The sequence below is a fragment of the Manis pentadactyla genome, chromosome 2 (assembly GCF_030020395.1).
Source record: "Manis pentadactyla isolate mManPen7 chromosome 2, mManPen7.hap1, whole genome shotgun sequence".
Lineage (NCBI taxonomy): Eukaryota > Metazoa > Chordata > Mammalia > Pholidota > Manidae > Manis > Manis pentadactyla.
In genome coordinates, this window is record NC_080020.1 from 175548222 (window position 1) to 175560647 (window position 12426).

General features: G+C 51.1%; 1 protein-coding gene and 1 long non-coding RNA gene across 22 annotated transcripts in view; one reads left to right on the forward strand and one right to left on the reverse strand.

The window, feature by feature from the left end:
* Positions 1-12426, forward strand: part of LOC130682574 (uncharacterized) — a 252916-nt gene that overhangs the window by 201174 nt on the left and 39316 nt on the right. The gene's annotated exons all lie outside the window — the stretch shown is intronic.
* The window catches only part of DYSF (dysferlin), a 224339-nt gene that overhangs the window by 122147 nt on the left and 89766 nt on the right, over positions 1-12426 (reverse strand). For 12 of the 21 annotated variants that reach the window (XM_036908363.2, XM_036908359.2, XM_057497103.1 and 9 more), the window contains 6 exons: positions 6943-6984; positions 5303-5418; positions 4665-4778; positions 3220-3397; positions 2528-2652; positions 426-532 (listed from right to left, as the gene is read on the reverse strand). In XM_036908363.2, the coding sequence (XP_036764258.2) occupies positions 426-532; positions 2528-2652; positions 3220-3397; positions 4665-4778; positions 5303-5418; positions 6943-6984 (682 nt within the window). The remainder of the gene's footprint in view (positions 1-425; positions 533-2527; positions 2653-3219; positions 3398-4664; positions 4779-5302; positions 5419-6942; positions 6985-12426) is intronic. The other 9 variants (XM_036908364.2, XM_036908361.2, XM_036908360.2 and 6 more) reach the window with 1 other exon arrangement.

Consider the following 12426-nt stretch of genomic DNA (forward strand, 5'->3'; position numbering starts at 1 on the left):
ACCCCATTTTTCCTGAAGCTGACAATCAGCCATGTGAGCAGAAGGCCAAATGGAGATCGAGGTCCCCGACATGGCCATGGGGGGAAGGAGGGGCACCATCACCCCCACCAGCCAGCTCCTCCTGGAGATTCCATCAGGGAAATAAGAGGTTGGGGATCAGAGACACAATGCTCCCCATTCAGGTGAGCCTGGCTGCCCCAGGCCCGCAGCTGCCACTGCTGCAAGGAGATTTATGACCTGCTCCAAATGTCACCTTTTCAACTCCCCACGCTGGCTCCGCCACCTTTGGACTCAGCACAGGCTGGACTGCTGGCCAAGTGTGGCTGGGGAGACGTGCCGCCACTCACCGCCACACACGAACACTCCCAGGGAAAGGGCCTGGCTGAGCCAGGAGGGGAGGGTGCTTGGGTGCCAAGCATCCCTACCTGCAGTCTGCAGTGAGCTCATCCATCAGCTGAGCCAGCATGGAGTCCACATCCTCGGAGGAGCGCTGTGCCTTCAGTGCCAGGTGGACTCGCTCCAGGCTGGCCTCCTGTGGGATAGGCGGGCAAGGGTCAGGACCGTGAGCAGGGGGCAGAGGGTACACACCAGACCCCCAACCAAGGCCCTGTCACCACAGACCCAAACTGAAAAGGAAGGAACAGTTAGAGCAAAGAAAGTAGAGACAGACTGGACATACCAGGGTCTGTCCCGGCTCAAGAACCCTGCAGGCCTTCCCACCAAATAGACCCTAACCCCCAAGCCCTGGAGTCCAGCCCCAGCAGGGTCACGAGGACACCAGGTGCTGTGTGCGGGCTTCAACAGAACTTGACTGCATCCTGTTCCTCACCAGCCCCCTTCAAGCCAGACCTGACATCCCACAGGTAAGTGGCCCTCTCAGCCTGCTCCAGTTCCCCACCTGGAATGCTCTACACTTTCCAAATCCTACCACCCAGCAGGCTCGGGTCACGTCCTCCTCCTTCAGAAGCACAGACCACCTTCAGTAAGAGGGCACTGCCTGCCCACACTCCTCGGGTCGCATCAGCCACCTCCGTGGAGCTCTCCTCCTGCCGTCTCCATGGCTCAGCCCTGAGCTGGGCAGTGGGGATCTCCCACATCATCGCCATCAGGCCAAGGACTTGTCCCCCAGCTTCCCTGAGCATGGGCCACATGCTCCTAGGATCACCATTCTGGGGACGGGCCCTGGGAAGAACACAGTCCCCACCCTCAGGGAGGGTCCTGCGAGAGAAGAGCTGACCACAGGATGCTGTTCGCGTGCCCAGCACCGACTCTGAGTTCTCCGGGACCTGAGTGCCGGCTGCTCTCCTCCCTCCCCCAGAGCTGCGGAGTCAGAGGGGGGGCGGGTCCCACGGCCCCCACCTGGGCCTCCACCCCCTCCTCGCCCCTCCAGGACCCCAATTGCCCCCCTTCCCTTTCCCCTTCCGCCTTTCCTTCTCACCCACAGACATGCCCGAGCCTCTCCGACCCCTTCCCTCCGCCCCCCTCCTCCTTGCTTGCTCCAACAATGTGGCCCCTGCCTCCTCCATGTCCCCATGTGCCACCCTCCTCCTGGGGGAGCCTCCACCCACGCACTCACAGCAACAGCCTGGGGCCACAACCAGGATCATCAGCTCTGCGCCCTTGGCCGCTTCACCTCCACCCACTTGGATTCTCCTGCACCCAGGCCAGGCCTGCCACTCCCAGCACCCACCATCCCAGTAACTCCCAGAGGGCCCCTGGGTCATGTCCAAACAGGATTCAGCACTTGGCCACATACATTCTGCTCTTTTCCCCAACTTCCCGGAGTCCCTCCTCATGGCCTTTCCTCTTCCCCCAGTCCAATAGACCACCAAGTCCTCCCAGCCCAAGGCCTGCCGTTTCCTCCCCGAGGTCCCCTCCCTCCCAGCACCTCATCACCATCACCTGCCCCACTGCAGTGGCACCCTGACTGCGCCCCCGCCCCCTGCCCCCTTGCTGCCTCTGCAGTGCCCCCAGACACTCCTTGGCGCTCTCCCTCTTCTGAGACCCCATCTCTCCCTTGGTACTCCTGGGTGTCACCTGAACTTAAGTTTGGGATCTCGTATGGGAGTTTCCCTCACTAGACTGTACTCTCCGTTACTAACTGACTCCCTGAAGGCAGGACAGCTCCTTGTTCATGTCTGCCATCTGGCCAGAAGTTTCCAGCACAAGATTTTACGTGTGGTTAGAGTCAAAGGCACATGATGAATGAATGAATGAATGAATGAACCAGTGCAAGGCTCTAACCTGCTGCTTCTAGCTCATTTTCTCTCAGCTCTTTCTCTGTGCTGTCACCCACATCAGACTGTGCGGGTCCCCCAGGATGGTTCTCATGCCCCTCCTCTTCTCAGTATACAGGACAGGATGACAGACCTCGCATTAGCAGGACACAGGGGATCCCAGGCACCATGAAGGTCTGCAGGCTTAGCTGTGTGTACACGTGTGCACCCATATAGGCCCTCTGAAAACACCCGCTGGGGAGGGAGGGTGTGCACAAAGTACGTGTGGGTGTGGAGCAGCTCCCACTCACCAGCCGGTCGGCGATCCTGAGCAGCTGGTTCTGAGCCTCAACTCTGTGGCTGATGTCCTCCCAGTAGGACGAGAGCACCACCACAGGCTTCACGTTGCCCCAGGGTAAGTAGTAGTAGTGACACCCTGGAAGGACGCCAGGGTAGTGAGGCAGGAGCAGAGGGGTGGGTGGGAAGGGGACTGAGGGTGGGGCAGACTCAGGCACTGGCTCCCCCTCCCACTAAGAGCCCCTTCGGACACGCACAGTATGACCAGTATTCCCCAAGGACCAAACAAAGTGCCCGGGCTCCCTTTGTGTGTTGAACAAACAGTGCTGCACTCATTAGGGCTCCTTAGCACATCAAAGCAGAGAGGTTATTAGAAAGACCCTGGGAAACCCATGCTCTCCAAAATCTCTACGCCAAGCCCAACAGCCACCATGTAATAAATGATCACCATAGCTCAGGATCAAAGCCAACCACAGCTGGTTTCAGGAACCCGGTCTGTGGTCCTGGCAGCAGGGACCCACCTGGAGGTGAGCAGGGGGAGGCAGCACAGGAGGATCAGAGTGGGGGTCCCCCCAGACAGGTTTGCCTGGGATAGGCCTTTGTGTGGGCCTCTGGCAGCTTTCCATGGAGGCAGGATTTAGGGTTCAGCCCCCTGTCTGGTGTCTGGTGTCTGGGTCCCAGCCAGGCACGCAGCCTCTGGCCTCACCGTCAAAAACTGCCCGGCTGAACTGGGTGGTGGAGGCCAGCGGTAGGCAGGTCGTGTCGAATTTGTTACCATAGTTCCCAATGCTGACCTCGAACTGAATGGCATCATCGACGTCCTGCAGCATGGAGGCCGAGTAGAAGGCGGCAAAGAGGGAATACTTGCGCCTTCGAAGGTACTTCTGGGAGCAGAAAGGGCAGCCAGAGGGTCATCAGGAGAAGGAAGGAAGACACCAGCGTGGGAAGGGGTCATATGGCTGGCAGGCCCTGCCTGTGACTGGCGCCCAATAAATCCTGGCTGGACAGATAGGTGGTGAATGGTCCAGCTAAGCAACAGTGCCCAGATTTGGTTACTAACTGAGCAAACTCAGTCCAGGCCTGTGTGTTTGGCCATGTTCCTCTAATAAGGTCTGCTCCTCCAAGGTCACGCTGCTCCTTAATCCAAACCAGCAGTGGTGGCACCGCCACCCCAGGGAAGCCTGGTCTCCTCCATCTGCTGTTCAGAAGGGGCCAAAGGCTCCAGTCATCATACCCCTGCTTAGGGCTCCCACCCCAGGCCATCAGGGGCCTCTGCCACACCAGCCAGCTCTGTATGCACAGGCTGCCAAGTGCTTGCGATAAATGACTCTTATTGTCCCCTCTAGCCATCAGACACAGGGCTGAGCTACATGGCAGCCACTCAATCACACGTCCCAGTTTGAACCAAGATGATGTTTAAGGTCTGCTTTACAGAAGGCAAGAGTGAGAAGAGGTTACACAACTGGGTTTTTAGATGATATAAATAGTAATAACAGCTAACATTTATTGAGTGCTTACTGCATATAGGCATGAATAATTTAATTCCCATAACAATTTTATGTTTTAAGTATAATTATTACCCCCACTTTATAGATAGGGAAACTGACATGGGGTACATGGTCAAGCCAGGACTCAAACCAGCACTGTCTGACTACAGAGTCTGAAAGCTTAAGCCACCTTGTGGACTCGAGTGAACTGCCCCCTGGACACAAGGCCCAGCTCTACCACTTGCCAGTCTGATATAGTTGAACCTCAGTTTCCTCATCTGTAAAATGGAGATACTAACAGTAGCTACCTCCCACCTCACAGGTGCTGGGAGGACTCAGTGACAGTGAAGGTGACCAGCACAGTCTCTAACACAAAATGATTAAAAAGTGTTAGCTATTCTAACATTATTGTTATAAAATAGACCTCTCATTTTGCATCAAGCTCTACACTTTTTAAATACTCTCCTTTATCTTCTTTGAGCCTCTGAACATTGCTCAGGGAGGCAAGGTTGGTGCTGGGTCACCCCCACTTCACAACTGAGGTGCTGAGGCCCAGGGGAATGAAGGCACATGCGTGTGGACAGAGCTGAGCCGTGATTCCTCGAAGCCAGCCCCACTTGGCTGCCATATTCCTCATCTCCCCTGCCAGGGCCAGGCCCCTCACCTCTACCCGAAGGATGTCATCAGCAGGGAGATCCTCCACCTTCTGCTCACAGTGCTCCACTAGCTTTGTCTCCAGGGAGAGCAGCAGCCGGCCCCGATAGGCCACACCTTCCCCCTGAGAGGAGAGGCTGGGTCAGCAGGAGCAGGGGCCATAGAGGAGAGGAGGGGAGGGAAAGGGGCCTGATCTGGCCCTGAAGGCACTCATCTCCCAGGAGGGCCCTGAGCTACCCCTGCCACTCTGCAGATGGTGGGGGGGTATGGCCCAGAGAGTTCAGGGGGCATGCTGATTCCCCCAGACGGTTAGTACCAGACCCCGACCCTGCGAGAAGAAAGGTGAAGCCTAAGACTGGGATGGGGCCTGGGGCCTTTAAGGGCCAGGAAAATGGGGCAAGGGGATCTTGATGGGGTGTTCAGGCAGGCCCTGAAGGGGCAGAAAGGAGGGGAGTGGGAAAGAAGGGGCAGGAGGCAGCCAGGTGGAAGGAGGGTTCTCTGAGCAGGCGGCTGCCTGGTCCTGGGCCCACTCAAGCCCCACCAGGCCCTTGGAGCCCAGGCCAAATTAGAGACTTCCCAGGCCAGGCTAGAAGACCCCCGCATGCAGACCTGGGGATATGGGAGCTGTGGGGGTTCTGGCTGACTCACCTTGCCCATGTTGAGCTCTGCATAAGGATCCAGGAAGCCAGTGAACTCTCTGGGGCTGCCGTAGAGGTTTACATAGCAGGGCCCGAAGGTGGGAAGGAAGCCCAGGTGATCGTCCACTGGAAGACAGAGGTGGGGATCACAGGGGTTGGCCCAGTGGGGCTTTTAGTGCTCAACTCAGCCACCTTGAGGCCTGAGCCCAGCCCTGGGCCTCCATTCCCCACATGCATGGGATGCAGCCCCCATAAATGTATAGAGAAGCGACACTGATGAGGGCTCCCACTGGCTCCCATAAATCTGTTTAATCCTCACCACTATGGATATTTTTATTATTTTTATGATCCCTTCTTACAGATGAGGAAACTGAGGCTCAGAGATACAAAGGAACACATGACTACAAAGTGGCATGACCCAAAACGGTCTAACCTCAAAACCCATGCACTAAACCAGCACACAAAGCTAGGGCTCAGGGCCCCTCCACTGCCCGCCCCTCTCAGACCACACCCCACCCTACACCCCCTCTCCATTCTGCACAAAGGAGGCCCCGGTGCCAGAGAAGCCATCTCCCAAGGCACCAGAGAGGGCACTCAGCTAGCTGTCCTGCTCCCTGAGGCAGGCCCTGGCCATATGTCCCCCACTCCCATATCCTTATGAAATCAAGACCACCTAACAGCCTTGACTCATGCCAGCATTCTGTCCCACTCCCCACATTAGCACAGAACAGTCTTTCAAGGGAGAAGGTTGAAGGAGAGTTAAAACAAGAATTACACTAATGATGAGGAAAATCTTTTCTCTACATCATTTTCCTCCTTTTTGGAGCATCTTTTTGTTAAAGTCCTAATTTTCCAGCTGGCAGTCAAGTTTCCCAGGACAGGACTTCAGTGGCCTTACTTCAAGAACCCTGAAAAGCCAGGAGGTCCCTTCTAGAGGAAGGAGGAAGAGGCAGTTTCCATAATGCCAAAGGTGGAAAGTGGGCCAGGAGTGGGAACCATCTGGGATGATCTAATCCATTTGAGCAAGGATGGGGCAAGGTAGGCACAAAATAAATGGCCTCAGCAAGGAAGTACTTGAGCCCAACCTGGGGATGGGAGCTGTGAGCCTTGAGTCCCACCGAGACCCTGACAGTGAGGAGGAGCAGGGATGGGCTAGACTTGAGAAATAAATATAACCCACCGGGGCTGCCTGCAACCATCATCACTCTCACCTGGGCCCCCAGAACAGCCAGGGCTCTGGCATTTGGGACAGAAGTGGGAAGCCAGGTCGCTGGAACTAACATGAGAATTACTGTTTGTACTAATCATCTCATTTATGATTCACTTCATAAACTTCAACTTCAGGAGTTTTCAATTCACCCTGGCTCCCTCCTGGTCCCCAAAATGCCTTGCATGGGCTCTTTTGAACATCATCTGGAACCCAGCAGACTCAGGAAAGGGTTTGGGGGTAGGAGGGAATTGCCAAGAGATTTATATATTCAATGTTGAGGGTTGAGAGGTAACAGCCAAAGGTAAAGCCCAAGGACCACGGTGGTGACACTCAGTCCCACCTCTGGCAAGTCAAAACATTCCTGGCAACCAGCAGCCTCTCCCCTCCAGCAAAAAGCCCAAGGCCCGCCCTCTCTTTGTCCCCAAGGCAAAAGCACATACGGTCTGTGGCTGGAGGATGCTTGACCACACCTGCAGGCTCCTCTGAAGCATGTAAAGAAATGGAAAAGGGGTTAGGATGGGCATGACTGGGAGGAGAACCTTTCATGTGAAGGAGCATGTAGATGGAGAGTTGGCAGACACATAGTAAGATAGCTCTGGCAGGACACAGATGTGGCCCAGGCCCCACCCCTAGCCCAGCTGTGAATTTATCACAAACTCTGTCACCACTGCGCTCCCACCACCAGACACAGCCCCCAGCTCCATGGTGAGCCCACAGGTGCCTCCCCACCGGTGTCTGTCTACACACCTGTGTGTTCTGTTTGCCAATTGGAAATGGGACTCAAAACTTTGACTATATACATTCAAGAAATCACACGAAAGAAAATGGGCTTTTCCATATTATAGGCAGATAGGTGAGGGAGACAAAATACTGACACAAAGAAAGGGTGGGGGGAACACAAAAGGGCCAGAGCTAGGCAGCAAGGCACACCCAGGGCTCCACCCCCAACAGGCAGATTGACCCTTGGGACCGACGGTATATCAAGGCACAACATCGCCATCTAGTGGCCATTTTCAGTATTGCCCCTGATGGTCCCAGTTGCATTTTCACAGCAGCAGGCACTGGGACCCGGCTTTTGGCACCTGTTGCTTCAAATGAAGTACAGTGCCAGACACTATCCATTAGCTGAAGGTTATACATCCTTGGGCATGTCCCTAAATGCTAATAAGGGATGTCTAGAAATGAGAAGCAAGGAGGTTGATGACACACTTCTGGGCTCTTGAAATCCATCCCTGACTTCCATGCAGGTACAAAATTCCCCCAAGGGAGTGGGCACCCCTCAGTTTCCTTCCACAGTCCCCTCTGATTTCTGCCCCCTCCTGCGCTCTGACATTTCCTGTCTCCTCCTCCAACCAGCTAAATGAAACCAAGTCTGGGAGTGTGACCAAGCCTATAGATATGGTTGGTGAAATCCCTGATTATTCTCATTCATTGGTCACCTTTACCTATTGGTCTCCTTAAAAAAAAAAAAAAAAAAAAAACACCTATGACTATTTTCCCACTGTATTTTCCATGGTTGCAATTAAGAGCCAAGAGTAAACCAAAACATTGTGAAGGAAGAATGAGCAGAGACACAGAGAAGGAGAGAGAAGGCAACATGAAGTCTGGCTATGAAGACAGGACTGACCGATGGGAGCAGAAGCGAGGAAGGTGAGACCCAGCTTCAGGGGGCCTGAGGCCCTGGGACCCAGTCCTTCAGCTCTCCTCAGCCAGGCCTCAGCTTGGAATGCCAGCTGGCAGAAGTCAGGGCTGAAGAAACCATAATTGATGGCTACTTTCACATCCACAGAAACAGGTTTTCATCGGTGGGGGAGCCAGGCCTCTGACCATAGGGGAGCTCTCAGCAGCAGCCAGAGGCTCAGCATGGCACAGCTGCAGCCCGAGGAGAGCACGGTCAGGGCCCACCAGAAGGAAACAGAGTCCATTTCAAGCTCATTCCAAATGATTACAAACAGGCTTGGCCAGTTACCTCGAGCTAATGAGGCCAAGGTCAGAGTTCTGAAGCCCCCACACCCAATGCTTCTTGCAGAGACAAACTCAGCTTCCCACCCACAGACCAACTCTGAATCATGGCTGCATACTGGTACCAAGCCCAGACCCAGATGCCCCCCCGAATCCCAACAGCCATTAACTGACACACACCTCTGGTGGCTACAGGGGCCAACTGGGGGCTGCAGAGTAGCCTATTTCCCAATTGCACCTTTCATTAATTCTTCCCTTCATTCATTCATTTGTTCAGCAAACCTAACCAGGGACAACACTAGGCACCTCGTAAGACATGGGTCTGCTGACAACTTAGGTTAAGATTCCTGATTTGGGAGCAGGGTCACAGGTCTCCACATGCTGAGGAGCACCCAAGTTCTCTCCCTTGTGCCTGCAGACAGCTCATAAAGTCAAGGGCAAAGTGACCAGTGAAGCCACCCAAGACAAAGCCTCTGTTGAGTCCTCATCACCTTCTGCCAAAACACAAATGTTTCAGTGTGTTTTCCCTAAGCTCAGGGAACTGGGGCTGTGAAAGCCCCCAAAACACAGGTGAATGCTCCCAGTTCTGAGGCCTGGGCAGCCAAGTCCAGCTCCCTCACCTGGGGAGGGAGGAGACCGTAAGCAGGGCTGAAGCCCAGTAAGCCACTCGTCACAGCCCCACAGGCCGTCCTCGGGGACACCCGTGTCTGCTCCTGGAGGAGCTGAGGCCATTACCTGCAGCCAGCCCTGCCGGCTCCTCTGCCTCTCAGCACACCTCCCACACCCGCTGTTTGGGTGCCTGACACCAGCCCATGCCAGGAGGCAAAAACCGGGAACTGCTGGGAGGTCATCGCCATTGATGTTCCAAAGATTTCCAAACATATAAAGTTCTAAAAGAATCTGCATGAGTTTCAGGGTCTTTGGTGCCTGTCACCTTTTGAAAGAACTGTGGCTTCTAAGCAAAGCACTCCTTTTCAGAACACAAAATTTTTACTAAATGCTTTGAGACGCAGGGTCCAAGGAACACTTAGGTGTGCCCAGGAAAACTTGTGGGCAGAAGTGCTTAAGAGGCTAGTGTTAAGGCCTGTCCTCACTGGAAATAAAAACAGAAACATGAAAACAAAAACTCCTGGTCGGACCAAAAAATCTGGTGAACCCAGGAGGCAGGGAAATATAAAGAAAGAGCCTGTTTTTATGGTTCAGTTTAGTTTGGGTCTTGAAAGTGGTGAGGAAATAGAGTGTTGTGCTTTGCCCAGGTGTGCTAGACCCCCTCAATGTGAAGAAGAAATACAAACAGCTGAAAGTAAAGTCAGAGGGCAAGTTCTGGGGTGGCCTTGGTACAAGTGGGAGAAGTCTGGCAGGGCACAAGACAAGTGCTAACCTAACCCTCAGGGCCTCAGAGAGGGACGCACCTCTGAAGGAAGGGACATCATTTGAACAGTAAGTGTAACTCTTTAATTGTTACAGAGATCAAGGTTTCACAACACACTGAAAACTGGTTAGCTGGTTGCAAGATTCTCCCATATTTGCACAACAATCTATGGAGACAGTGAGCAGCAGACCTTTCTTTCCGCGTTTCCCTGAACCACACCCTGTTGCCCATGACCCGAGCGCCATCTAGTGGCCGAGGAAACACCTCTCTCACTTTGCCATTAAAATATTCATAATGACCCTGAAAAAGATCAAGGCCAACGTCACCACCAGAAATTCAGGCTGATGGGGACAGGGATACGAACTCTCCCTTGGACTGCTGATGGTGGGCATAGCTGTGTCCTCATGAAACAGAGGCTATTGGAAAACAGAAGGTCACTGCGTTTCTACCAGGGTCTGTCATTGGATTCAGAGACGGGACAGCACCAGTCAGAAAACTGCAGGAGGGTCCTTGCATCCCAAGAGCTCCTATCTATGAGAGAGCCAGCATACCCTCTCTCCCACCCCACCCTCATGATTCACTGCCCCCCACATCACATGTTTCATCTACATCCAAGACAGCCATTCTCAGAAATTACCTGAACAGCATTAGAGAAGGCAGACTGCACCTATTAGGAGGCAGAAGGGCTGAGGCTGAAGGAGCCCCAGTAACAGTGCCTTCTGGAAGGCAGGTTTTGTGTATTCCACCAATTAAAAGTATCATTGATGAAATCAGAATGGTAGAGGGCAGCTAGATGCTAAAGCTGAGTGAGAGCACCTGGGGATTCACTGTACAATTCTTTATTTTGATGTGTGTTTAAATTTTCTATATTAAAAGTTTCTTTTTTAATGTTTCAGAGAACTCAGAAGGGAGTAGTCCATTTCAAGAGCACTAGGTAGAGTCTTACAGAAACTGGGCACATTAACCTGACTTCCAGGTAAAGATCTGACAAGATGGATAGACAGAAACCCACACATTCTGTCTGTAGAAAGACATCAACACTGAACAAATCTTGTTGAAAGTGAATAAAAGAGGGAGGAATGACAGAGTGCCCACCAAATAGGGAAATAGCATCTGTAAGGCGCAGGAGGGCATTCATCTGAAATGCTCGGGAAATGATACGGTATCCTCAATAGAGTGTCAGAAGACATAGCTTCCGTGGAACAAAGCAAAACTTCTGCCAGAGAACAAAAAGGAAAAGGAAAAATGTAAAAGAACTGACAGAGTCAAAAGAAGGTGTGACAAGAAACTAAAAATGCAATAGCCAATTTTAAACCACATGGGAGGCAGTAAAAAAAGAGAATTCATACAGAAAAAAAACAATCAGATTAGTGATGCAGAAAGTCAATAATAGTGATACCAAACAGCCAGTTACTTTAGGGTTTATTGTGCACCAGACACTCTAAGAATTTACATGTATAATCTCACTAGATCCTTACCACAATCTTATGAGGTTGGGGCTGGTAGGAGGAGACTGGAGCAATTCCCTCAGCTACAAAGAAGTAGGGCTCCTGCTTTTATTGTCATGCCACCCTGCCTGCAGCTGGTCATGCTACAGTGTGAGAATGAAAGAAACGTTCTCTCAAGTCAGATTTAAGAATTCACTGTGTCTTAAGACAAAATTCAACAAACTGAGTCCTGCACCTCAATATATCAAAGTAATTTTTAAACTATAAGAAAAAAGAAACATGCCTACAACCAGCATCTAGTCAGAAGAAATAAGACTACCTACAAATGAATCAAATCAGACTGCTCTCAGAAAGTACACCAAAATAAATTCAAAATAGACTTAATATTTAAGTGTAAAAAAACTTTTTAAATAGAATTAAATATAACCTTGTGGTTTGCTGAAAGCCATAAGCATGACATATAGGGCAAGAAACCATATCATTATTTAAATGAGAAATTTTGAAAAAAGGCACAAAAAGTTAATTAGAAAGTTCAAAAAGAAATCTAAAAGAGTTAAAGATGAGAGAATAAAAAGTTAGGAAAGAAAAAATATTAGAATTGATAAATAACTCCAAAGGCTGATCCTTTGAAAATTCCAATAAAGTAGGGGGGAAAAAAAATCAAACTTCTAACAAGGCTAACCAAGGAAAAAAGCAAGTAAACTCAAACAGATAATATTAGAAATAGAAAAGGGGGAAATATCACAGGTAGACAGAATTGTTTAAATTATAAAAGATTGCTCCGTACAACACTATGTAAATAAATTAGAACACCTCAGTGTAATGAATGTTTTACTAGGAAAACATAAAGTATCAAAATTGACTATAATAAAAGTAACAAACAAAAAATAACAATGATCACAGAAGAAACTGAAAGTTTTTAAAGAGCTAGTACTATAAACACTCAAAAGGGCACCCAGCCCATATGGTTTTATGGGTGAATTCTTTCAAACCCTCAAAAGACTATATTCTTATATTATATAAACTGCTCCAGATGTTAGAAAAGACTTTAAACTTTTTCAATTGATTTTACAGAGCCAACATAATCCAGATACCAAAACCTAAGAAGTAACAAGCAGACATACCAATTAAAGATAATGGAA